Source organism: Cydia amplana, chromosome 5, assembly GCF_948474715.1.
Source record: "Cydia amplana chromosome 5, ilCydAmpl1.1, whole genome shotgun sequence".
NCBI lineage: Eukaryota > Metazoa > Arthropoda > Insecta > Lepidoptera > Tortricidae > Cydia > Cydia amplana.
This window is the reverse complement of record NC_086073.1, coordinates 14,092,175-14,119,527: the sequence shown is the minus strand read 5'-3', so window position 1 is coordinate 14,119,527 and position 27,353 is coordinate 14,092,175. Positions and strand designations below refer to the sequence as shown.

The following is a 27,353-nucleotide window of genomic DNA, read 5'->3' as shown; positions in this document are numbered from 1 at the left end:
TTATTTGTTACTTCTCATTAGGGTTCCTTACCTCAAAAGGAAAAACCGGAACCCTTATAGGATCACTCGTGCGTCTGTCTGTCTCTCTGTCCAACCATTCCCCCTTTATCTCCGACACTACTGGGTCTAAAATTTTGAAATAAAATACACAAAATAGTTCTTTATCTATAGATGACAGGAAAATCTATTATAAATGTGCAGTCAAGCGTGAGTCGGATTTAATGTACGGAACCCTTGAAACGCGAGTCCGACTCGCACTTGGCCGGGTTTTTTTTCATTAGAGTTTCTTGGGTTTATTTCTAATTCGTCGCATTGTTTCAGTGTTCCACAGTCTTCTGAAAGCCCACGCAGTGGAAGCAAGATCAGTAGTTCGGCAGGCGCTTGAAATATTGACTCCGGCGATGCCACAGCGTATGGAGGACGGCAACACAATGTTAACGCATTGGACGAAGAAGATCATAGTCGAAGACGGCCATTCGGTGCAGCAGCTGTTCCATATACTTCAGTTGGTTGTGAAACATTATAAGGTACATAGAAAGTTGAAAAGCGTAATTTCGTACTTGTAGATGGCGAGTTGTAGAACTTCTCCTGTTGCTAGCTTGAGAAATGGTACAGTACTCTGTCTGGATATACATGACAGCTAAAACGGCAACAAAAAATCTTCTATAGGCTAACAATACTTATTCAAATACAAACACTACTAAAATCTGGAAATCTTTGCTTGTGGGATGCTACTAGGGCCGGTTGCATCCAACCGTCTGTAGCGTAATTTCGTTCGTCAAAAATGCTTATTATTGGAAGGTTCTAAGTACTCTAAATACTCTGCTGAGTTATGATAATACAGTATAAGTTCCTATATGCTAGTGGACTTAGTAGGGTGCAGTCGCCATCAGATATATCGGAGCACTCTAACGACTTGACAATAAAGGTGTGTTCAGATATTTGCGAGCTCCTCGGCCGCTCCGATATATTTGACGGCGACTGTACCTTGTTTTCCACCAGGTGTACTACCCGGTCCGGCACGCGCTCGTCGTGCACATGGTGGGCGCCATGCAGCGGCTCGGGCTGTCAGCCACCGCGTCCCTGGAGCACCGGCGGCTCGCCGTCGACCTGGCCGAGGTGGCGCTCAAGTGGGAGCTGCAGCGCATCCGCGACCACACGCACGATGACGTCGTAAGCAATGATTTAACTCAAGATAGGTTATAGGCAATGATCGGAATAGGTAGTGCCATTTGGGGTCAATGACCTCAAACATTGTACTTAACATGGATAAGACTCGGGATTCCAAGACTCTTATTTTTTCACGAAAATATTTCTTGGCATGTCTTTAATAGGCTACATGACTAATTTTCATTTGTGGTATCCATCGATCGGCTTTGTTTTTAGGATCAAATGTCTATATGGGGCCCATTGCATTAAAGCAACACAAAAGTCAGAAATCAAAGTGCGACAGTCGCACTTCACTCTCGAAACGCCCCTCAAAAAAGGATAAGTGAACGTGACGTCAAGGTCATTGAGATCCCATCTTGAAGTATGGACAAAACAAGAAAATTGCGTTTTTGTCCGTGAAATATTGCGTTTATGTATATAATTGCTATACAATATTTTAGAAGTTAAAAAAAAAAATATTTGAAACTTTCAGGTCCAGTATTTTTGTAACATTTCCGTATTTTATTTTAATATCCACATTATTATGATAAATTGCTCATTTGCTATCTATTTTACTAGATTTTGTTATAAAATTCAACATGTGTCATCATCCCTATTGAAGTAGGTAATATGAAAACCCGGGGTGAAAAGGTATATCCATACTAAGCTTACGCACCGAAGTCCCGTTCCCGTGAAATGGCACTACCAATTCCGATCACTGGTTATAGGCGTTCCAAAATTAAAGTGCTTACCTTGTGACAAATTGTACGAGTTGCATTTAGTCGCGGCTGGACAAGCGAGAAATGTGCACGTGCTAACGAGCTCCCGAGAAAGAGACGACCTTATGTTTAACAACGAGTGTGACAAAGATGGATGGAGTGAGAAAATTATTCAAAAATAACAGATTTCTTCGTAGGCACAGAAATACATATGGAAGTATTTTTTGTGCTCCTCAAGTATGAGTATAACCTATCTATGGTTATATAATATCATTGGTGGTTAGTGGCACATTATTTGATGGTTGTGATTGGTACCTAATTTTCTGTTAGTAATTTTTTTTTTATCCTGACTGAAGTCCATTTGGAGGGTTTCATTTAACACGATACTGGGCTTGAGACCAGTTTTGCGTATGTTGTCCTATATGAGATCTCATCATTGAGTCATGTCGTTTGAGATCTAGTGATTCTAGCGCGACGGCAAGCACGGCAAGGTATAAGATTCAGTTATAGGAATCACTACATAGTATAAAACAAAGTCGCTTCCCGCTGTCTCTCTGTCCCTATGTATGTTTAGATCTTTAAAACTACGCAACGGATTTTGATGCGGTTTCTTTTAAATAGATTCAAGAGGAAGGTTTATGTATTATAGCCGGGGCGGATCGCTAGTAAAATTTAAAAGCAGACTTTACCTACTTACGATACATTTACGAGACGAGACGTAACTGTAGCGTTCGGACACTTTTGTCTGACTCAGTAGTATTTGTAAACAGGTGGCGACATCACCCAGCGGCGCGGTAAAGCGCGGATCCTCAGAGGACATGGCGGGCGAGGCGCGCAAGGCACTCAACACGGGCTGGGCGAGTCCTCAAGCTAGTGCGCGGCCCGAGCCTGACGCGGCGAAACCGCTCAACCGCCAGCATGTGGATGTGGTCGTCAACCTTCTGTTGCGGTTGGCCTGTCAGGTCTGTATCACGAAGGATGTAGCAAGGCGCTCAACACGGGCTGGGCGAGCCCGCAGGCCAGCGCGCGGCCCGAGCCTGACGCGGCGAAACCGCTCAACCGCCAGCATGTGGATGTGGTCGTCAACCTTCTGTTGCGGTTGGCCTGTCAGGTCTGTATCACGAAGGATGTAGCAAGGCGCTCAACACGGGCTGGGCGAGCCCGCAGGCCAGCGCGCGGCCCGAGCCTGACGCGGCGAAACCGTTCAACCGCCAGCATGTGGATGTGGTCGTCAACCTTCTGTTGCGGTTGGCCTGTCAGGTATGTATCACGAAGGATGTAGCAAGGCGCTCAACACGGGCTGGGCGAGTCCTCAAGCCAGCGCGCGGCCCGAGCCTGACGCGGCGAAATCGCTCAACCGCCAGCATGTGGATGTGGTCGTCAACCTTCTGTTGCGGTTGGCCTGTCAGGTTTGTATCACGAAGGATGTAGCAAGGCGCTCAACACGGGCTGGACGAGTCCTCAAGCCAGTGCGCGGCCCGAGCCTGACGCGGCGAAATCGCTCAACCGCCAGCATGTGGATGTGGTCGTCAACCTTCTGTTGCGGTTGGCCTGTCAGGTTTGTATCACGAAGGATGTAGCAAGGCGCTCAACACGGGCTGGACGAGTCCTCAAGCCAGTGCGCGGCCCGAGCCTGACGCGGCGAAATCGCTCAACCGCCAGCATGTGGATGTGGTCGTCAACCTTCTGTTGCGGTTGGCCTGTCAGGTTTGTATCACGAAGGATGTAGCAAGGCGCTCAACACGGGCTGGGCGAGTCCTCAAGCCAGCGCGCGGCCCGAGCCTGACGCGGCGAAATCGCTCAACCGCCAGCATGTGGATGTGGTCGTCAACCTTCTGTTGCGGTTGGCCTGTCAGGTTTGTATCACGAAGGATGTAGCAAGGCGCTCAACACGGGCTGGACGAGTCCTCAAGCCAGTGCGCGGCCCGAGCCCGACGCGGCGAAACCGCTCAACCGCCAGCATGTGGATGTGGTCGTCAACCTTCTGCTGCAGCTGGCCTGTCAGGTCTGTATCACGAAGGAAACCAATACCTTGCTCAACACGGACTGGGTGTGTTCATCATCTGGACTATCCGGAGTGATGCTTCCCGTATTACAATAGAGTTGAGGTGAATGATCAACATACATCGGAGTTTTTGGGCGCGGGAATGTTTTACACTAGCCAAAAAGTAGGTAAAAACTATAAAAACAAAAACTATTAAAAAAATTAAGCACATTAGGAGTTTAGTAACAGTTTTTTATTCATAGGTTGGTAAACTGGTTGGTAATTATAATTACTTTACAATAAACAAAGTTATAAATACACGAAATCGTTCCCGCACCCAGAACCCTGATGTATGATGATTAAGATAACTTCATAGAGTAGTAATTGCAAAAATAGTGAATGAACGAATGACGTGATTTATGTGCAATTAATCTTGCAGTTGGTTATTCATTTGTTCAAACTGCTAGTGGTACAAGGTACAAAGAACACTAACGTCAAAACCAGCTATTGTTTTTCAGAATTTGTGTAAACTGTTGAGGTGTCTGTGCAGGTGAACGAAGGCAGCGTGGCGGCGGGCGCGGCGGGCGGGTCGCCGGGCGAGCAGCTGTCGCGGCGCTGCGTGCAGCTGCTCAAGGCGGCGCTCAAGCCGGACGTGTGGCCGCACCACTGCGAGCCTAAACTGGCCTGGCTAGACAAGGCATGTACATCTTTATCCTTACACAATCAAAACTTTCTCGATGTTGAACATCCATAGGTACTTATAAATGCGAAAGTTACTTTATTTCAGAATCAGAATCATTTATTGCGAACCATGGTACATAATAAAGTTTTTACAATAAAATTTGTGGAACACACGGCGCCCTGGTAGGGCATTGCAAATTAATCTTATATCTAGTTATAATTTATTTAAAAGTAATTTACACAATTTTAATAATGAACAAGCAAAGGCGTATTTTCTAAGTCAAATCATAAATTTGTACTATAATATTTCTCTCTCAGTTACCTCTTCCCGCTTAAAACGCAAAACGAATTAAGAAGAAATTTGTTATCCAGATTTTACCATGCGGAAAATTTCGCAATTTTGAGTAGTTTCGAACTTGGATTACTGACTTTTTTCCTTTTGCAGGTGTTCGCCACCGCCGACAGCAATGCAGCGGCCTGCGCGAACGCGTGCACCGCGCTCGAGCTCCTCGCGTTCTTACTGGGCGTCTTGCGACGGGAGCAGACGCTAGCCGCCCTCAAACCGCTACAGCGCGGGCTGGCGGCGTGTGTGGCGTCCACAAACGCCAAGATTGTGCGACTGACGCACAATTTACTGGCTAAACTGACCGCCATCTTCCCAACTGAGCCGACGGGCGCAGCGCAAGCTTCAAAAGTAAGTTATAGTTGGTCAAACCAATTTGTCAGTCAGTAGAACCAGGAAAACTATACTCATCCTTTACTTTTGGGTGCTAGTACTAGTGTAAGACAAAGATAGTATGATTCTCTCTGTCTATGTTTGAAATGAGACAGCCCTTTGACAAACTATTTTTGATAATTAACTATTAGTTTCGTTGCGGCGGCTGCACACGATGATCATTTCGATTCCACTACATAATAACTGGTCAAAATCTGGTCTGTTCAGATTAGGTAGCTAACTTTATAATGAAAATATCTGGGAAACCGAGCTTTGCTCGGAAAACATACAAAAACTCAAAAATCCGCGTTTTCCCAGAGGTAAGACTAGATCAACTTTTCACCCCTGAAAACCCCCATATAGTAAATTTCATCGAAATCGTTACAGCCGATTCCGAGATCCCCGAAATAATATATATATATATATATATATAAATAAGCAAGAATTGCTCGTTTAAAGGTATTAGATATGATAATTATTGCATTTAATAATTTTATCATAAAAACTATTTTTCCATTCATAAAACCTTTTTTCTCCCCAGTACGAGGAGCTGGAAACCCTATACTCCTGTGTCAGCAAATACGCGTTCGAGGGACTCGCGACGTACGAGAAGTCGGCCGCCGGCGGCGGCGCGGGCGCGCTGCTCGGGCCGCTGATGATGCTGAAGGCGTGCTGCGCGTCCAACCCCGCCTACATCGACCGCTTGTTGCTGCCGCTTATGAGGGTGTTGCAGCGAATGGCGCGCGACCACGTGGCGCCTAATCCGGACGCCTCCATCTCAGACCTGTTGGTGAGTTTCAAAATTATAGTTATTAAATTACAGCGTGCAGTGAGCCCTGTACACACCACACTATCACACTGCACGTATTTAAAATCTCTCTCTCTCTCTTAGCATATTTGCGTCCACTGCTGAACATATGCCTTCATGGATTTCCATGTTGTTCTGTATTCTGGTTCTATGCCAGATCGGCTCTGCCGTCTTTCTAATGTCGTCCGACCATATTTAAACTAAGTAACGTATATTAAAGTAATTATGTATGTACTCTTGACTATTTCGTTAACATGGCGACCCTGCGTGTAGGCCGATTGGGGCGCGGTATGGCATACTTATTTTTGTTTATGTTTTTGTAACATATTGATAGTAAACATAGTTTGACTCTTTCTATGCTTTTCTTTCAGATACTGGCTCTAGATTTACTCAAAGCTCGTGTGTCCGTAATGCCCGGCGACACAAGGAAGACTTTCATCGGAAGCGTACTTGTCGGACTTATCGAGAAAACTACAGATGCTAAGGTGATTATCATGAGTTGAACTAGATCTATTTAAATAAAACGGTACCGTTATACGGGGCTAGATAAACTCTTATAAATAGAGGGACAAGGCCTAAATAAACCCTCGAAATTTGAAACATATACAGTAGGAAATGTTTTGACATTTAAAACATAAAGCTTTGGTTTCCTCCGAAAGCGGTGCCGTCATATAGCGGCCGTCTCCATACAAATACTACGACATCCATATTTAATCGTATTATTTAGTATGGAGACGGCCGCTATATGACGGCACCGCTATCCTAGGAAAACCGATCTTAGGCTTAGCACGCACTGCGGTTTTTAAAAAGCGGTTCCGCTACCGCAAAAAATGTAACGTACGGCATTCTTTATAAGCGCACGCACTTGCGATTTAAGAATGCCGTACGTTACATTTTTTGCGGTAGCGGAACCGCTTTTTAAAAACCGCAGTGCGTGCTAAGCCTTAAGCGAATGAAAATGAGGTCGGGTTTTGTTTATGACATCTACGCGACCTTATTGTGTACCGTGTTGTTATGATTTAGGTGATGAAAGCCATAACCCGCATGGTGGAGGAGTGGGTGAAGTGCCGCGCGCCGGCGGCGGGGGCGGCGGGCGCGGGGGCGGGCGCGGCGCCGTCGCTGCGAGAGAAGTCCATTCTGCTCGCCAAGCTGATGCTGTACGTCGAGAAACGCTTCCCCGAGGACTTGGAGCTCAATGCGCACTTCCTGGAGCTCATCAACTATGTGTACAGGTGAGTGGTACATGATGTAGGGAACAAAACTACTTTCAGTACTTTATTAACGTGAGGTGTGTTTATCTAACATGTAACAAAAACAAAACCGATGGGTCGCTAGGCCAACATTCAGCTTACGAGGAGCAGCTTTCGTTTAAAGGTTAAGATATATTTTAGAAGGATCAGATGATTTACGGTCCTTAATTCCTCGAGGAACGTGAAAAACGAAAGGTTCCTGTATGTCCCTACAATTCTGAAAGAGATTGCCTTGAGGCGTTAAATCAGCTGTTTGTATTTGATAATTAAAGTTAAATAAAAGTGATCCCGCATTATGTATGAATCTCTCCTGCACCAACATTTGGCTCTGTTACCCAATAGTTGACTGGTTAAGTCCGACCTTTGGACATTTTTCTTTGTTGTGTAATAAAGTTCAAATAAATAAATAAAAGGCTCAAGGTTTTATAAGTACCGACTCACTCACTCACCAGTCAGTGACTTTATTAACTAAACACTGTTTCTTTATTTAGAGACGACCAGCTAAAAATGACCGAGCTGTCCATGAAGCTAGAGCCGGCCTTCCTCGCGGGCCTGCGCTGCCCGCAGCCGCACATCCGCGCCAAGTTCTTCGAGGTGTACGACCAGAGCGTCCGCCGCCGCGTGTTCGACCGCCTGCTCTACATCATCTGCTCGCAGAACTGGGAGCACATCGGCCAGCACTTCTGGATCAAGCAGTGTCTGGAACTGCTGCTTGTCACCTGTGTCTCCAGTGAGTACTTATACTGCTATATAAATATTTCGTTTCAGTGCTTGTTTTATTGTGTCTCACTAAGAATGGGTTGTTGCATCATACCTCTGTTATCGTTAAAACATCGTCTCAGCTATTTGCCGTTGATTAGTGCCTCAATTGTGGTCAGTGCACAACAGATAAAAAACAAGTCACAACAGATCAAAAACATCTTCAACATTTATTTGCACAAAAAACTTTAAACTAAAGCCAACCAAATCTGTGTGACACACGAATTGATCTTCGATGGGTTCAAATTTGATGTGTAATAATTGTGAATCTAACCTTTTTCTATGTACTTAACAATTTTTTTTTATTTCTTATTTAGATACCCAAATCCGCCTCTCAAACACCAAATACCTCCTGCCAAGCATCTCGGCCGTCATCAACTGGGCAGACAGCGAGGAACGCAAGTCGTTCGTGATCCTCAGTGCGGTAAAAGAGGAGTCGAGCGATGGTTATGGAGACAGCTCGCTAGATCCTGACAAGGAGGATGTGCTGGATATGGACTTGGACTCCAGCTCCAATCAGAAGGAGGATGTCAAGAATGCACCCAATAGGTAAGACCAGGCGTGGCTCACTCCGCGATTTTGTCACGTCGCTACAAGTACTTACAAGTACATGCGGCCCACACCAATTTTGGTGTCTAACCATAGTAGTTGCCACGCACCGCTATGGAACGGACGCCTGCTCGCGCTTGTGCCACCTAGCGGTCATATCGGTCGTAAAAGACGCGTTTTGTTAGAGAGTGAATCTTCTGTACCTAGTACTCGTATTATTTATTCTGTGGTAAGACTGAATAACACATGGTGTAGCTTAACATCCTTATTTATTAAGTCATCGCGTCGCTCTCGATTCCATCGGTCTCCAGCCCAGACGGACGGCCTATCCTCGCCCGCTACTGCTTTTCTTGATGTTTGGAGAGGTTAGGTTAGTAACGAGGTTGTTACCTCCTAAGGTAGGTCCTAAGTTGTCACAGACATCGTGAGATGACCAGTCGATCCACACCTACATCCTACATCCGCTTGCGCACCACGTATTCTGTTATTAGCGCAAAGCGGTATTACCACCATGTGACGCGACGAAGTTTTCTCGTTGTGCTAACTCAACGTGATTCGTAATATCACACATGTACTGTGGGTCTATCTGTGGGTTTAATTGCAACTTCTAATACGGACTTTTGTTTCAGACAACGCTCCCTAAACCAAATAGTCGCCAAGCAGTCCGAGTTCCTCGAACTCGCGCGGCGCGTGCGCACGGAGCAGCTGGTGGTGGCGTGCGCGCAGCTGTGCCACATGGACGACGCGCTGGCGCACCACACGTGGCTGCGGCTCTTCCCCGCGCTGTGGAGCGCGCTCGACTCCACACAACTGCCGGTTAGTCACACAACTTTCAACAAAATATTTCTTGTCACTACATAGTATAAAACAAAGTCGCTTCCCGCTGTCTGTCTGTCTGTATGTATGGTTAGATCTTTAAAACTACGCAACGGATTTTGATGCGGTTTTTTTAATAGATAAAGTGATTCAAGAGGAAGGTTTTTGTATAATTTGTAAATCCGTGCGAAGCCGGGGCGGGTCGCTAGTTCATTTATAATTCATTTTCTCATTTTTTAGGGTTCCGTACCCAAAGGGACCCTATTACTAAGACTTCGCTGTCCGTCCGTCCGTCCGTCACCAGGCTGTATCTCATGAACCGCGATAGTTAGACAGTTGAAATTTTCACAAATGATGTATCTTTGTTGCCGCTATAACAACAAATACTAAAAATAAAATAAAATAAATATTTAAGGGGGGCTCCCATACAACAAACACGATTTTTTTGCTCTATTTTTTGTTGATGGTGCGGAACCCTCCGTGCGCGAGTCCGACTCGCACTTGGCCGGTTTTTTTTAAATCCTATTATTTTATATTTCAGACAATAATAAATGAGATTGTCCCATTCATAATCTCTGGCATCCATGTGACTCAAAGGGACCAACCATTAAGCGCGCTTAACACATTTATAGAAGCTCTTGCAAGGTGCAACCCACCCGTCAGTATTAAACCGTAAGTAACTCAATAATTACTCCCGTTCGTAATGGCTTTTTGTCAAAAACCGGTATGTGTACATCTATAGTTATTTGTACAACAAGAGATCAAAGTTTGATATTTCTTCGAGTGCTTATTTTGAGTCCCGTGCAAGCGAAAGATTCTATACTAGATTCACGAGCGTAGCGAGTGAATCTAATTTAGAATCATGAGCGTAGTAAGGGACTCAAAAGCGCACGAGATGTAAATAACTTTGATCTCGTGTAGTTCACAAAACTTTTCACCTCAGCAGTGAGAACATTATTAGAGAACCCGAAAAATGTATTCCTTCTTCATCATCTTACCTCTATTCACTCATGTTTTCTTAAGATATACCAACAATTAAGTTTTCACCTCAGCAGCTCGAACAAGGGTACTTTGCTACTTAAAAACAGTGAGCAAAATTCGATTCGATTGGAGCTGCTGAGGTGAAAAAGAATTTGAATATTTTCAAGGGTTCTTCAATTATTTGCCGAATAATATTTATATGCTAGAGGAAATAAGTGACAATATTTTGTTGTCAGGCCCATGATGAAATATCTTGGAAAGACGCACAATTTATGGCACCGCATGACTCTCAATCTGGAACAAATGGCGATCGACCAAGCTGCCGGTCGCGTACCGAAGGAACTGCTGGAAATCTACGACTACGAGGTTGAAAGTACTACTCCTACCGTGAGTATTGTAGGCTAATCACAGATCGAAGAAATCATTTCCTTGTTCACATTTTACATGGGTATTTTTACCTCAATAACTACATTAACAGTCTAAAATACTAATATTGTTTAAACTTTATTGACACATCATCATGTAAATATGCAGCATACAGCGATAATAGTATTTTATGCAACCGTTGTTTAAGAGAGGTCAAAAAAGGCGAGTGGCGTGAGTAACAAGTTGAGGCGAAGCCGAAAATAAGACGCCACGAGTATTTTTTGACTCAGTTAAACAACGTTGCATACAATACTTTTTCTACGACCAAGCACTTACTTTTAAATAAAATTGTAAATCAAATATTTTTAATTCAAGAAGTAGCAGAAACGGAGGGTACGGGCGGGAAAAGAATGAATGAATGAATGAAATAAAAAAAAAACATGTGTATGGTTCACTTATTTGTCAGAGATGACATTTAAAATAAGGTTGGCAACATATTTCATTCAATATTTTTTAAGTAGTCATTACACAAAGTATCGTAAAATCGCCAAAAAGATACTGCGTGTATGCACAAATTCTTTTTTGGGGAATAGACTAAAGACTTGTCTTGACAACTATAAGGTAGGGTTTTAAAGGTGTGTGCACGACCCTTTAAATGACAAATAAAAGTACGGGAGTAGAAAAAAAATTTAAGAAGATGCATGTCGATTTCACAAAAGCAATAAATAAAGCCGCTTTATTAATTTTTTCTCGTAATAAATATTTTAACATAAAAATTCATAAATTTATGTTGCCTAGCAGGAGATACTGGATTCCCTGAGCGACATGTATGAGCTCCTGCAAGAAGAGGACATGTGGTCCGGGTTGTGGCAGAAGCACGCTCGGTACCGCGAGACCAACTTGGCCATCGCCTACGAGCAGCAAGGCTTTTACGAACTGGCGCAGGTATCTGTTCATAAATCATCTTGGCACAATATGACCAGTCATATTCTTTATATGTTTGTTTATTCTTCCTATTATCTTCGATTCTTTCAGTTCTTTATTTCTTTAATTATTTTGTTAACTTTGTTATCGAGTGGGCAAATTAAAATGTATAAGATAGACAAGTCTAATAAATAAAAGCATAAGAATTTACAATTTTGAACAAGAATGCATTATGCTTGATGGGTAGATTGCTTCGGTGACCTCAGGTTATGGCGTTAATCGCGAATGCAAAGATGAGGGTTCAACTTAAATCCCTTATTTTTTAAGACGTTTTTAGAACCTGTCTAGTTGAGTATATATATGTAAAAGGAAGTAAACTACAAAGCTGGCTTTTTTTTGGTGTTCAATTACAATATCTGCAATCTACAGGGCGCATATGACACCGCGATGAGCAAGCTAAAACAAGAGTATGCAGCAAACCCATCCTCATACAACATGCACAAGGAGTGTACTCTATGGACGCAGCACTGGATCAAATGCGCCAAGGAGTTAAACCAATGGGACTCTCTCCTGGAGCTGGGGTTGACTCGCAGCGTCCGCGACCCGTTCCTTATACTGGAGAGCGCGTGGAGGAATCCCAACTGGACAACCATGAAAGATGCGCTTGCTGAAGTGGAGTACAATTGTCCGAAAGAATTGGGTAAGTAAAGGTGACAAAGATACGTGTGTACTAATGCCATGATAGTGACCCTCGGAGGAGCCGTTTAACGAAAGCTTGGAACTTTGAACAATTTTTTATTTGAAAAGGACTTCCGCTTGTTTTACAGATTTCATGTTTTTGTAAAATGGGCTCCAGTAGCGGTAGTTTTCATGACTACGGACTGCGGTAAAAATTTAACGTAGTGTCCTTTACTGTGAGCAATTGGCAGCTCTGCAAATACTTTCCGTTCGGTTTTGATACGTCGATAAGTTAGTGGGAAAAAAAGAAAAAGTTTGCTACGTCCCTAGATGTGGCCGTACCTTTTAAGTCAACAGCACAAACGATTTGAAATGTGTATAATACAGCTGGTCAACCAAATCATGTTAGTAAAAAAAGGCGCGAAATTCAAATTTTCTATGGGACGATATCCCTTCGCGCCTACATTTTTCAACGTGCCGCCTTTTTCTACTGTCAAGATCTGGTTGACCAAGATTCCGGGTTTGAATCCCGGTAAGGGCATTTATTTGTGTGTTCATCACAAATATTTGTTCCTTAGTTATGGATGTTTTCTATGTATTTAAGTACTAACAAACAAAAACAAACAAACAGAAAATAAACAGATTAATATTTTTTTTACTTATATGTATCTATATATTATATATATCGTCGTCTAGTACCCACAACACAAGCCTTATGAGCTTAAGATCGGTTTTCCTAGGATAGCGGCACATGACGGTGCTACTAAATAATACGGCTAAATATGGATTTCGTAGTATTTGTATGGAGACGGCCGCTACATGTCGGCACCGCTTTCGGAGGAAACCAAAGCTTTACCGTGGGACTAGGTCGATTTGTGTAAGATTATTGTCCCATAATATTTATTTATTTATTACTAGCTTTTGCCCGCGGCTTCACACGCGCAGGAGTTTTTTAATTTTCACCCCTTTAGGGGATGTATTTTGAAAAATCCTTTCTTAGTGGGCCCAATTTGGACTTTCTAGTCCCAGCGGTTTGGGCTGTGCGTTGATTTTAGTCACTCAGGTCTTTCACGTTTATATATATAGATTATTTATATTTTGGCACATTTCCGTAGCCTGGCTGGTGAACCTGTACCGCGGCTACCTCTGCATCTGCGCGGGCGTGGAGCAGCAGCTGAGCGGCGTGGAGCGGCACGCGGAGGCCGCGGCGGCGCAGTGCCTGCGCGAGTGGCGCCGCCTGCCGCGCGTCGTGTCGCACGCGCACCTGCCCCTGCTGCGCGCCGCGCAGCAACTCATGGAGCTGAGCGAGGCCGCGCAGATACACACCGTGAGTGACACTTGCTTTTAGAGTCTGTGCGAAAAGCGAAGAGTCGTGAAATGTATTAGGCCCCATACATTCCACGACTCTTCTCTTTCCGCACAGACTCTATCTTATACCTCGGCCACGAAACGAACGCTCCGGCCGCTATACACTGAATGGCGCCCGGCGTCAGCGTTAAGTGCATTTTGCCTAGTATTTATTATTTAATAGGGTATTTTCCTACTAGTCAAATCAGTAACTTTTTTAGAACTGTCAAAACGATTTGCTAATATGGAATTTATATGAAATATTACATCGTGACGTCACGGTCAATAATTATCTGGTGCTTTATTTCATGCATGGTGTAAAATAATTTATTTTAAATACAGTATAATACCCTATTGCACCTGTGTGTGTATGTTCGGCCCTGGCCAAAGATGAAGCTGACTGGTTTAGTAATTGAAAATTTATTTTTGCTTTGAAAATACTTTTTAAATTCATACGTTGAATTCATAATCATCTTCCTCGCGTTGTCCTCATGGGAGCCTGGGGTCCGCTTGGCAACTAATCCCAGTAATTGGCGTTGGCACTAGTTTTTACGGAAGCGACTGCCATCTGACCTTCCAACCCAGAGGGTAAACTAGGCCCGTATTGGGATTAGTCCGGTTTCCTCACGATGTTTTCCTTCACCGAAAAGCGAACTGGTAAATATCAAATGATATTTCGTACATAAGTTCCGAAAAACTCATTGGTACGAGCCGGGGTTCGAACCCGCGACCTCCGGATTGCAAGTCGCATGCTCTTACCGCTAGGCCACCAGCGCTTTTTTTTACGTTGAATTCATAATATGGAATAAAATATAATTGTTTCTTAGTTCGCTTTAAAGACGATGTAAACTTTTTTTTTAATAATATGATAACATTTTCTAAAGATAATACTAATGATTTGATGCTTGTTAATAGGGTCTCGTCCACAGCCGGCCCACGTCCCTCCACGACATGAAGGCCATCGTGAAGACATGGCGCAACCGTCTCCCTGTCGTCGCGGACCCGCTGTCGCACTGGGGCGCCATCTTCACGTGGCGACAGCACCATTACCAGTTCATAGCTTCGCACTACGACTCGCAGACGGACCATGCGAGCAATCACAGCATGCTAGGCGTGCATGCTAGCGCTCAGGTTAGTAAAATATGGTCGTGCTAGACCGCTTCTACTGGAGCGACAATTTTACCTCAAATTATTTTATTTTTTTATTTTTTTTAGCATCAAAATATCATCATTTTATTTTATACATATACTCGTATACCCAATTTAACCTGGGATATAACCCCGGACCACTTCATCGTTCGTCCGTCAATTTTTTTATTTATATTTTTAGATTGTCAATTATTGCGGTCGAAATTTTTGGTTCCGAAAGCTAGATTGATTCCTTGATTATAGTACGGTAAAATCGTAAGTGCAATATTCCTGGACTAACTTAAGTTTTTGAATTTTTCTAGGCAATAATCCACTTCGCAAAAATAGCAAGAAAGCACAATCTATCCGGCGTGTGTCTCGATTCGCTGCACCGCATCTACACAATCCCGAGCGTCCCCATAGTCGATTGCTTCCAGAAAATCAGACAGCAAGTCAAGTGCCACATACAAATGTCGTGGACAGAGGGCAAGGACGAACTACAAGAGGGCTTGGACATGATCGAGTCGACTAACTTCAAATATTTCACCAAGGAAATGACCGCTGAGTTCTACGCGTTTAAAGGATTGCTGTTAGCTCAGTTGGGGCGCTCTGAGGATGCTAACAAAGCGTTTGCGGCCGCAGTACAGCTGCACGACACGTTGGTGAAGGCCTGGGCGTTGTGGGGAGATTACTTGGAGCAGATATTCATTAGGGACCCGCGGCAGATCCAAGTGGGAGTCTCAGCTATGACGTGCTTTTTGCACGCTTGTCGGCATCAGAATGAATCAAAGTCGAGGAAGTACTGCGCTAAGGTAATTTTTTGACCCATTCAATTGCTTAATACGTCAGTTTCACGACTAACTTATAGTCGATCTGAAGTTTTGGTAACACCTCAATCAATATGGTTGGACTTGATTGTTTCGACCACGTAATTTGTCAATAACGATTCGATGTGTTGTAGCGTGATAAAAATAAAACTCAGAATGCATGAATAGTTGCCTATATTGGCTTGAATATGTCTGTTTACTAAATATTAGGCGATATTACATATAGATGGTCAAGCAGATCTTGTCAGTAGAGAAAGGCGGCAAATTTTAAAAATGTAGGCGCGAAGGTATATCGTCCCATAGAAAATTTGAATTTCGCGCCATTTTCTACTGACAAGATCTGCTTGACCAGCTTTAAATGATTATTCCAGGTCCTATGGATGCTAAGCTACGACGACGAGAAAAACAGCCTAGCCGAAGCTCTGGACAAGTACTCGGTGGGCGTGCCGCCCGTGCAGTGGCTGCCGTGGATCCCGCAGCTGCTCGCCTGCCTGGTGCAGTACGACGGCAACGTCATCCTCAACCTGCTCAGCCACGTCAGTATACACTGTATAGTTTGTAGCTTTCTAGTAGAGCCCGAAGGCTTATCCTATTGTCTATTGTTCAGTAAAACCGCACGTGCTACTTACCTGCAAAAAAGGGTCCTAATTATTCTATTTGGCACCTGAGCGCGGGCTAGTCCAACGCTCAAAAAACCAGTATAGGTGCGCTCTCCGATAACGCGCCTTTGTTACGCATCTCGATGACACATTTTAGACTGGTTCTGTAGCGTTCGACTCGCCGGCACTCAGTAACCGAAGTACCGATTTTTTATGCAGGTGGTTGTGGCACGTGGCACGAGCGGTTTTACTTAACAATAGACAATAGGATTAGCCTTCGGGCTCTATTAGAAAGCTACAAACTATAACTCCAGCGGGCCTACCGCGAACAACAAAACATCTAAAATCGTTTTTCGATATTTCGATGTTAGCGGTAGGTCGTCATGTTCTGTACATGTTCAGCAACGACTAGAACAGTCTGGGCGCGGCATTGGACTAATTATCTGTAGCCGTACCAGCTAAAGGAAACCAAACCACATGCGCAACTGACGATATGAAGGGCCATAATTATCGGTGGCATTGGCTCTTAACTTTTGCTCTTAAAAATGCTCCTCAGCAGGCGTTCAAACTTACCTAAATTTTAATATGGTGTATGTACTTAAATATTAAAGATTTGTTTGTGTGTGCAGGTTGGCCGCTTATATCCCCAAGCAGTGTATTTCCCTATTCGGACCCTGTACTTGACATTGAAAATAGAACAACGCGAGAGGCACAAAACAGCGGAAAATTTGGCCTCGAATCTACCACACCAGTCTGCCGCTGTAAGTAGCGTTTTTCGTGTTTTTTTAGCAAGAAGAGATGCTGAAGACCACACAATACACTTACAGATCACACGATATCCCATTTCCCTCACACAACACCTCACGATAAGCTTTCTTTCTACTTGACTGGCAATCTCTATTGTTCCAACCCCTATAGTGTTCTACCATTAAGTTAAATGGTATTGTTTCAGCCTGGAAGGACGGCAGAGCAAGGCGCATCGTCTTCCAGCGGCGGTCCCACGGGCGAGACCGGCCCCATCAAGGCCACGCTGCCCATGTGGCGCTGCTCGAAGATCATGCAGCTGCAGCGTGAGATACATCCCACCGTGCTCTCCTCGCTGGAGGGCATCGTCGATCAGGTATATACTACTAGTGTAGCATTATGTGCGTCACGCCGACCGGCTAGAGTTGAGACCGGCCCCATCAAGGCCACGCTGCCCATGTGGCGCTGCTCGAAGATCATGCAGCTGCAGCGTGAGATACATCCCACCGTGCTCTCCTCGCTGGAGGGCATCGTCGATCAGGTATATACTACTAGTGTAGCATTATGTGCGTCACGCCGACCGGCTAGAGTTGAGACCGGCCCCATCAAGGCCACGCTGCCCATGTGGCGCTGCTCGAAGATCATGCAGCTGCAGCGTGAGATACATCCCACCGTGCTCTCCTCGCTGGAGGGCATCGTCGATCAGGTATACTACTAGTGTAGCATTATGTGCGTCACGCCGACCGGCTAGAGTTGAGACCGGCCCCATCAAGGCCACGCTGCCCATGTGGCGCTGCTCGAAGATCATGCAGCTGCAGCGTGAGATACATCCCACCGTGCTCTCCTCGCTGGAGGGCATCGTCGATCAGGTATATACTACTAGTGTAGCATTATGTGCGTCACGCCGACCGGCTAGAGTTGAGACCGGCCCCATCAAGGCCACGCTGCCCATGTGGCGCTGCTCGAAGATCATGCAGCTGCAGCGCGAGATACATCCTACCGTGCTCTCCTCGATGGAGGGCATCGTCGATCAGGTATATACTACTAGTGTAGCATTATGTGCGTCACGCCGACCGGCTAGAGTTGAGACCGGCCCCATCAAGGCCACGCTGCCCATGTGGCGCTGCTCGAAGATCATGCAGCTGCAGCGCGAGATACATCCCACCGTGCTCTCCTCGCTGGAGGGCATCGTCGATCAGGTATACTACTAGTGTAGCATTAGGGCTCATTAAGACGGCGCGCGAACTCGTATACGCGGTGCACGCGTTCGCGCAGGCCGCTGCATTGCTGTCGGCGGTGGTGAACACCTGTGAAAGGAAAAACAAAGTTCGAAACTATTCAAAATTGCGAAATTTTCCGCATGGTAAAATCTGGATAACAAATTTCATCTTAATTCGTTTCGCGTTTTAAGCGGGAAGAGGTAACAGACAGAGAAAAAGAGTTACTTTCGTATTTAGAAGTACTATTTCAATTAAGAAGTACCTATGGATGTTCAACATCGAGAAAGTTTTCACTGTGTAAGGATAAGGGCTCATTTAGACGGCGCGCGAACTCGCATGCGATTTTAGTTACATTGCGGACCATTGAGGTCACATCAATTCAGCCGACTGATCAAATGACGCAATGTAATGAAACTCGCATGCGAGTTCTCGCACCGTCTATATGAGTCCTTATTGTACGTCACGCCGACCGGCTAGAGTTTAGGCGCTCCTTGAGACCGCCCTATATTTTAAACTGCACCCTTCCTCCTGAGCATCTTCTACGCCCAAGTCTAAAGTACTCTATTACAGCAGAGTGCGCAATTTTTAGGGTTCCGTAGCCAAATGGCAAAAAACGGAACCCTTATAGATTCGTCATGTCTATCTGTCCGTCTGTCTGTCCGTCTGTCTGTCCGTCTGTCTGTCCGTCCGTATGTCATAGGCACTTTTCTCCGAAACTATAAGAACTATACTGTTGAAACTTGGTAAGTAGATGTATTCTGTGAACCGCATTAAGATTTTCACACAAAAATAGAAAAAAAACAATTAATTTTTGGGGTTCCCCATACTTCGAACTGAAACTCAAAAATTTTTTTTTCATCAAACCCATACGTGTGGGGTATCTATGGATAGGTCTTCAAAAATGATATTGAGGTTCCTAATATCATTTTTTTCTAAACTGAATAGTTTGCGCGAGAGACACTTCCAAAGTGGTAAAATGTGTGTCCCCCCCCCCCCCTAACTTCTAAAATAAGAGAATGATAAAACTAAAAAAAATATATGATGGACATTACCATGTAAACTTCCACCGAAAATTGGTTTGAACGAGATCTAGCAAGTAGTTTTTTTTAATACGTCATAAATCGCCTAAATACGGAACCCTTCATGGGCGAGTCCGACTCGCACTTGGCCGCTTTTTTATTTTATATCTAATAAAGTATCGTGTTCCCAGATGGTGTGGTTCCGCGAGAACTGGTACGAGGAGGTGCTGCGGCAGCTGCGCGCGGGGCTGGCCAAGTGCCACGTGGTGGCATTCCACCACCGCGCCGCCGTGGCCGACGCCACCGTCACGCCGCACACGCTCAACTTCATCAAAAAGGTCGTCTCCACCTTCGGCATCTGCATAGGCATCGGCATCAGTCAGTATTTATATCATGTCATATTCTTAAGCTTAGAATAAATTTAAAAGTGGAAAAATTACTGTCTTGGGTGAGACTTGAACTCACGCCCTCTGGATCGATACTCCAGCGCTCTGCCATCTGAGCCACCAAGACCTCATCCATAGCCAGCAAATCTTTCCACCATATTATGGGTCAAGGGGACCGTAGCGACATCTACCGTAAGAGTGTGTGTGTGTAAGAGTGGTAACACTCTTACGATAGATGTCGCTACGGTCCCCTTGACCCATAATATGGTGGAAAGATTTGCTGGCTATGGATGAGGTCTTGGTGGCTCAGATGGCAGAGCGCTGGAGTATCGATCCAGAGGCCGTGAGTTCAAGTCTCACCCAAGACAGTAATTTTTCCACTTTTAAATTTATTCTAAGCTTAATAGCATCGTTCGCAGACGTTTCTGCTTGTTAAAAATTAAAATTATGTCATATTCTTTATTGCACACTATAGCTAAACAACGCACGGGATTAGTAGACGATAGGAGTTTTTATCGTAGAAGAGCAATGCTCCACTGGTTCAGAACCGGTGTTCTGAAAGGTCGCAAGTTCGAATCTTACTCGACGGGGCGAATTTGCATTTTTTTTTAATTTTCATTTCTAATGTATCTATAATATATTCACAAAGAATTATTGATTGAAGAAGAAAAAGAGAGTTACCGCATAATGAAGGTACAGGGCCGTAGAGTACGAATTTGTCTCAGATTTTACAAGTTTACAAGTCTTCTACAATGGATGAATTATTAATATGATTTACTGCAGAGCGATGGCTTTTTTTTAAATAATACAGTCAATTTCCTTTCAGAAGGAACTGATCCGGTATGCATGTTAAACTTAACGAAATCACCTGGCACCAGCGAATGCGTATTTGATACAAGTAGTATATTTTGTATGTCGACAGAAAATGTTTCTAGTAGTGTAAGTGGTGCATTATCTTCAGCCGCCTCCGAGAGCCTGGCGCGGCGCGCGCAGGCCACGGTGCAGGACCCCGTGTTCCAGAAGATGAAGACGCAGTTCACCAGCGACTTCGACTTCACGCAGCCCAACGCCATGAAGCTGCAGAACCTCATACAGAAGCTGAGGAAGTGGGTCAAGATATTGGAGGCCAAGACTAAGGTTCTGCCCAAGTAAGTGTGGTGGATAAAGTGGCACAGAATAATGTCACGTGTGTGTAAACCATGCAACCGGTAAGCGTTCCGTTTAAGCATAAACATGATGTATAAAGGGATTATGTTGTTCGTTTTATTATTCGTTCTTACCCTAAAATTGTAACATCCAATTTATCATTCACATTCAATATATTGGTTTCTGCTGTAGTCGTAATTATTTGAGGACATTCTACCATGAAGCGTTCTTAGAAAATATTAACGAACTATTATTATACACTTGTGTACCCGTGCCGTGCTGTTATTATGTCCGATAACACACGTGTAATTACAGTAATTAGCGATACAATTTCTTAGAAAAAATAATGAGCAACATTATGTTGGAACAGTAAGTCTAAAACAAATGTATGTTTTCAGGTCATTCCTGATAGAGGAGAAATGCCGATTCCTATCCAACTTCAGCCTAAAGACGGCCGAGGTGGAACTGCCGGGCGAGTTCCTGCTGCCCAAGCACTCGCACTACCACGTCCGCATCGCGCGCTTCATGCCGCGCGTGGAGATCGTGCAGAAACACAACACCTCCGCGCGCAGGCTGTACATCCGCGGACACAACGGGAAGATATACCCGTACCTGGTCGTGAATGACTCCGGCCTCGGGGACGCCCGGCGCGAGGAGCGCGTGCTGCAGCTGCTGCGCATGCTCAACCACTACCTGGGCAAGCAGAAGGAAACATCCCGAAGATTCCTGCACTTCACAGTACCGCGTGTCGTTTCGGTGTCACCGCAGATGCGTCTCGTAGAAGACAATCCCAGCTCGATATCGCTGTTGGATATTTACCGCACTGAGTGCGCCAATAGGTATTTAATTTTTTTATTTATGTTTATTATACCCAAAGCAATGACTTCTCATTCTTGCAGACCTCATCTTTGCGGATGAGTATAGGCTACATGAAATCGTTTTTAAATTTAAGATCCTATTGTCTTAGCCATCCACAGCCACAAGGTGCAAATCTTTTGCAAACAATGGTCATAACACAGCTCAAAAATGGGGCGCTAAAGTGATTATGTCCGTCTCATTTATGTGCACGCGTGCCCGATATGTTCCTCTCACCTGCAGTAATTTAAGGTTTGAAAGAGATAATAGTTGCCAAAATCGTCGGGGTTCTCTTCTCTTGATCGTGTATTGTTTTGTAGGGGCGTGGAGTACGACGCGCCAGTGGCGCGCTACTACGAGCGGCTGGCCGCCGTGCAGGCGCGCGGCTCGCAGGCCTCGCACCAGGTGCTGCGGGACATTCTACGGGAGGTACGTGGTGACTTGTTATTGCTTCATCCACAGACAAGACATCCTCTAGACTGAGCATAGTAACGCTACCCCCTCTGCCACTTATACGGTAGTTTTACTCCATCTTCGAGTCAATCACGGCACGGGATTCGCTCACCTCGTCCCCCCGCACCCCCGAATTTTTGGCAGCATCGGTTTCATGAAATAATTGCTCTAAACTCAGTCTAGAGGATTCCTAGTCTATGGCTTCATCGCACCGCAACGGGGTCTTGAGCCGCTTGCACCTAGGCGAGTGCGCGGTGCGCTGTGTTCAAGCGCAAACAATCTGTATGCCTGTATACACTATGGAAAGGTCAGTAGACGACCTACAGTGCTAGCGGAAAGACTTAGTCGGTTTCCGAGGTAAATACCTAAGGCCAGACTAGATGGTGGTGGATTACCATCCATTCGAACAACGGAGGCAACTAGGATGTTTTAGTATATTCCATTTCAGAAAATTGCATTGGAGATGGCGTAATGGGGTATCCGGGCATCTCGAGAATTTCGGATTTCTATTGGTACAAAATTTTATCAATCATTTATTTCGTTCATGTTGTTCAGTGAAGGTATTGTAATCCTCCGGTTTCCTAGGATAGCGGTGCCGTCATATAGCGGTCTGCATACAAATACTACGACATCCATATTTAGCCGTATTATTTAATATGGAGACGGCCGCTATATGACGGCACGGCTATCCTAGGAAAACCGATCTTTAGTGTCCAATCCAATCATTTATAACTCAAGATAGGTTATAGGCGTTCCAAAATTGAAGCGCTTAACTTGTGACAAATTGGACAAGTTGCCTTTAGACGCGGCTGAACAAGCGAGAAATGTGCACGTGCTAACGAGCTCCGGCACACCGAAAGAAAAAGAGACGACCTTATGTTTAACAACGAGTGTGACAAAGATGGATGGAATGAGAAAATTAATTTAAAAATAATAGATTTCTTCTTAGGCACAGAAATAAATATGGAAGTAATTTTTGTGGTCCTCAAGTACGAGTATAACCTATCTATGGTTATATAATATCATTGGTCCAATCGTTCACCAGGTGCAATCTACGATGGTGCCAAAAGGCATGCTCCGCGAGTGGGCGGCGGCGACGTTCGCCGCGCCCACCGACTACTGGACGTTCAGGAAGATGCTCACTCTTCAGCTGTCGCTCGCCGGCTTCGCCGAGTACGCGCTGCACCTCACGCGCCTCAACCCCGACATGATGTACGTGCACCAGGACTCGGGGCTGCTCAACGTGTCCTACTTCAAGTTTGATGTCGATGATACTACAGGTATGAGTTTGCGGATCCACAACGCTTCCTGCATGTCGCTGTCTCGCTCGTAGAACGGAGCGGCGTGAGGATCCGTGTCAATGTAATAATCGCATAAATATCCTATTTTGTATACAGATAGTGTAAAATGGATGCTTAAGTTGGAGAACTTACCTCGCGGATTTATTTACCACAGCTGGCGTGAATTTATCAAATAAGTAAAATAATAAGTGAAACTATGCGTCTAAATGTATGCGTGTAAAGTTCTATGGAACTTGCTAACTTCCAAAAGTTACTAGTAAATTGCCATTCAGAGACGATTTCAATATGGCGATTTGTTTACATAGTTAGAAAGTTCTATAGAATGACACTTTACCTGAGTTATAATAACAGTTCACGCGTGAATTACAAGAAAGCGAATTTAACCCGTTGGTTGCGTTCCTAACCTCCGTGCTGATTGGTAGTCCGGCAGCGGGTCAAACCCTCCCGCATCCTCAGCCCCCGAAATTGAGTAATTCGTGCGCGAACTGTACCGTCTGTGCCTACAGATTGGCAGGACTATAATCCAATGTTAGATGTCGTCTTTTATTTAATTTTTTGCTGATTTGGTGAATTTATCTATATGTACTTGTGATTTATGGTGTTATGCATGAGCGCTTAACTTTAAAGATAATATGGGCTCATTTGTTTGCTGTTTTTCTTGATACTAATATGCATGTCGGGTTTATTTTCTATACTTGTTTAACATTAGCAAACTACATACATCTGTCTCACTCACCCCGCTACTTCATGTCATCGAGGTTTTTTGTAGAGGTGATGTGAATAAAAGAACATAAAATATAAATTAATACCGTTATTCATAAACGTCTTACAAGTCTTAAGCAGCTAAATTCTTTCTTCCTTGTCACTCTGACTTTGTTTTTATTAGAATAAGACAAAACATGTTTTAGCTGATAGAGGTTTGTAAAGATTTATGAATAAGGGGCTACCTACCAAAATGAAATCTAGCCTGCTGCTGTATAGAGGGCTATACAAGAAAATTGTCAGTAGGAATTGAAAATAGTCTAGGAAATATGGTTAAATTTCCTTTGTTTTGAAATTGAACGAAAGAAAAAATGAAACTCTCTTCCAATTGAAAATGCTTTAAATTACATTGAAGTAATTAGTACTATGGGTAGGCCCGTGGGCCTTAGGAGGATAGTCAATTGTAGTTCCAGTCAAGTCTGTCGCATATTAATATTCTTAATGATTAAATTTGGAACTCTAAAACAGGTAGGTCCAATGTGTTTTCGTGGTATGGTATTTGCACATTCCAATAAAACATAGCACATGTAAAATTTGTTATCTATTATTTCATTTGACAAAATAATGCACGATTAATAAATAACATTGCATGCGTTTCAATTTCACACGTCAATTGTAAACGCTTGCTTGTAAATGGTGTTATGTCACGCACGCAAACTGGACTGCATTGGCTAATTTAATATAAGGTTATGGTTTGTAATGTTTTTCATTTATTTGACTTGGAGCTTCTGAAAAACTAATTTAATTCCATTTTTACCATCCTTTTGCACTAAATGTTGCATGTAGTTGGCTTAGTTGGCTTCACCCTTTTCCTCATCCTATCCTAATATGATTTATCTATTCCTTAAGTATGAACGTAGATCTAAATAGTGGTTATTGCGCAGGCGAACTAGACGGGAACCGGCCGGTGCCGTTCCGGCTGACGCCCAACATCTCTGAGCTGCTCACCACCATCGGCATCACGGGGCCTCTCACGGCCTCCGCCATCTCCGTCGCGCGCTGCCTCGTCACGCCTAACTTCAAGGTAATAGGAGTGTTGACACATGTTGAATTCTATAACAAAATCTAGTAAAATAGATAGCAAACGAGCAATTTATCACAATAATGTGGATAATAAAATAAAATATTGAAAAATTACAAAAATACAGGACCTGAAAGTTTCAAAATTTAAGTTTTTTTTTAACTTCCAAAAACGATAAAAGTAAGGGTACCATTCGATTCCTTACATTTCACCAAAAAAAATATTGTATAGCAACTATATATTTCACCGACAAAAACGCAATTTTCTTGTTTTGTCCATACTCCAACGTGGGCGATGACGTCACGGCCTCTGGCCGTTTTGTATAGGGCGTTTCGCGAGTGAAGTGCGACTGTCGGACTTTGACTACAATTTCTGACTTTTGTGTTACTTTAATGCAATGGGTCCCATATAGACATTTGATCCTAAAAACAAACCCGATCGATTGATACCATAAAAAAAATTAGTCATGTAGCCTATTCTTATTAAGTTATTATTTATATTAGCCTACTGTTACAGTTCATTGTATCGAGTCAAAACGTCTTTGATATACAAATTTGGCGCTTTTATTCAACCAAGTTTTGATGGTGTCCACAGGTTTTGGTCTAACCCAATCACTATTTTCAGATACAATCGATCCTTCGCACGATCCTGCGGGACGAGATGGTGACCGGCTACAGGAAGCGTTTGGAAGACAAGTCCGGCCTCGCCGCCGCCGCCGGCACCTCCGCGGAAAACAAACCAATGGAAATGGACAACGAGACCATCATCAACATGGTCACCAAGGCCGTGACGGCCATAACCGGCCGTCTGACTTTCTTGGCCCAGTTTGATGGTCCGGACAGCAAGGTGGCCACCCTGGTCACCGCCGCCGCCAGCCACGACAACCTCTGCCGCATGGACCCGGCCTGGCATCCATGGCTGTAAACAGCTAAAAACATTGTTGGTCCTTCGAGCCGGATTGCGTAAAATTAATTGGTTATACACAATCTTGCTATTTTATTTGTGTTGGGCAATATACTCTTGTGATAACGTAATTTGGTCCTTCGGGCTGAATGAATCCCCGTAGATTGAATAGAATCAGTTGATTTTACACTTTCATTATGTTTAAGTCTATGTAAAAACAAGTACAATTTATTAGATAGGTCTATGAAAAATTGTGTTAAAGATTTTTGCTATTTTTACTCAGTAAAGTGACAACTCTGTCAGGGTTTTAAAAATAATCTTTTACTCGTACGTTAGCGCGTACCTGTTGTTTATTGTCATTATGTTTATACAAGTATAAAAAGGTTTTTGTTGCTGTGTTTAACTGAAGTCTTTTTGGATTAGTTTTATATTTTAAGGGTCTCATTTAGAAGTAAGAAATACCAATGAATTAAAATTCATAGACAGACTAACCCGACTTAAAGGTAACAGATGTATTATACCGCATTTGACATAAAACCTGACGAGAAACTTTCTCTTGCATTCAAGAGCAATAAAATGTAAAAATAATGCGTAGTTTTATTTTCCACATCTTATCCACACATATCGATATTCCAATTCAGTCTACTATAGGATACGATTAATCAGCATCGAAAACGAGTTTAATTAAAACCGGATCTGCATGGCTGCAGCTATAAAGTTTATCATAACTTATGTTTGCTGTACAGCGATCATGTCTAGCAAACGCAAAAGTAATGAATACGGGGCACTTTAAATGGAAATTTCCACTCGGTTACCCTTCTTATGCTTTTTGTCCTTTATGAAGACTGACATACTATTGGAGCGGCTCTACTTTTTAGAAAGACACGTTAAAGGATAATGCGACCAAGCAAAAAATTATCGATACTATAAGTTTAAAGCGGTTAGACGTTTCTATGATGATTCCGATACCAAATCGTACTAAATTCTTTCAGCTTAGACGAGTATTCGTTTTTTCTTACATTTGATTACCCCGTACTGATGTGTCGTCGGAAAGTTTCCAAAATTGCGAAAGTTCCTATTGCAAACAACTGCCAATAGTGCCAATGATATGAATATAACACTCCACGACAACAATTGGTAGGTAACAATTAACTGCCATTGCGATTTCATTTTAGTATACACAGTAAGCCCTTTGAACACTTTGTACTGTTTAAGAACGCAAAGTTAGAAATGAGATTGGCCTGTAATTTGGCAAGCGTTACC

The 27,353-nt window shown here is 43.8% G+C and overlaps 1 protein-coding gene across 1 annotated transcript in view; it reads left to right on the top strand.

The window, feature by feature from the left end:
- LOC134648377 (transcription-associated protein 1) overlaps positions 1-26,623 on the top strand; it is a 49,147-nt gene extending 22,524 nt beyond the window's left edge. Inside the window, exons 20-47 of the mRNA XM_063502905.1 lie at positions 322-527; positions 1,003-1,173; positions 2,639-2,848; positions 4,403-4,549; positions 4,979-5,227; positions 5,790-6,038; positions 6,428-6,541; positions 7,080-7,288; positions 7,798-8,036; positions 8,383-8,614; positions 9,244-9,430; positions 9,972-10,102; positions 10,648-10,798; positions 11,579-11,722; positions 12,131-12,401; positions 13,495-13,706; positions 14,642-14,857; positions 15,178-15,666; positions 16,053-16,217; positions 16,910-17,041; positions 17,233-17,400; positions 19,455-19,641; positions 20,572-20,797; positions 21,194-21,634; positions 21,971-22,079; positions 23,149-23,383; positions 25,051-25,190; positions 25,812-26,623. Of these exons, the coding sequence (XP_063358975.1) occupies positions 322-527; positions 1,003-1,173; positions 2,639-2,848; positions 4,403-4,549; positions 4,979-5,227; positions 5,790-6,038; positions 6,428-6,541; positions 7,080-7,288; positions 7,798-8,036; positions 8,383-8,614; positions 9,244-9,430; positions 9,972-10,102; positions 10,648-10,798; positions 11,579-11,722; positions 12,131-12,401; positions 13,495-13,706; positions 14,642-14,857; positions 15,178-15,666; positions 16,053-16,217; positions 16,910-17,041; positions 17,233-17,400; positions 19,455-19,641; positions 20,572-20,797; positions 21,194-21,634; positions 21,971-22,079; positions 23,149-23,383; positions 25,051-25,190; positions 25,812-26,111 (5,930 nt within the window). The 3' untranslated portion in view covers positions 26,112-26,623. The remainder of the gene's footprint in view (positions 1-321; positions 528-1,002; positions 1,174-2,638; positions 2,849-4,402; positions 4,550-4,978; positions 5,228-5,789; positions 6,039-6,427; positions 6,542-7,079; positions 7,289-7,797; positions 8,037-8,382; positions 8,615-9,243; positions 9,431-9,971; positions 10,103-10,647; positions 10,799-11,578; positions 11,723-12,130; positions 12,402-13,494; positions 13,707-14,641; positions 14,858-15,177; positions 15,667-16,052; positions 16,218-16,909; positions 17,042-17,232; positions 17,401-19,454; positions 19,642-20,571; positions 20,798-21,193; positions 21,635-21,970; positions 22,080-23,148; positions 23,384-25,050; positions 25,191-25,811) is intronic.
- The last annotated feature ends 730 nt before the right edge of the window (positions 26,624-27,353 follow it).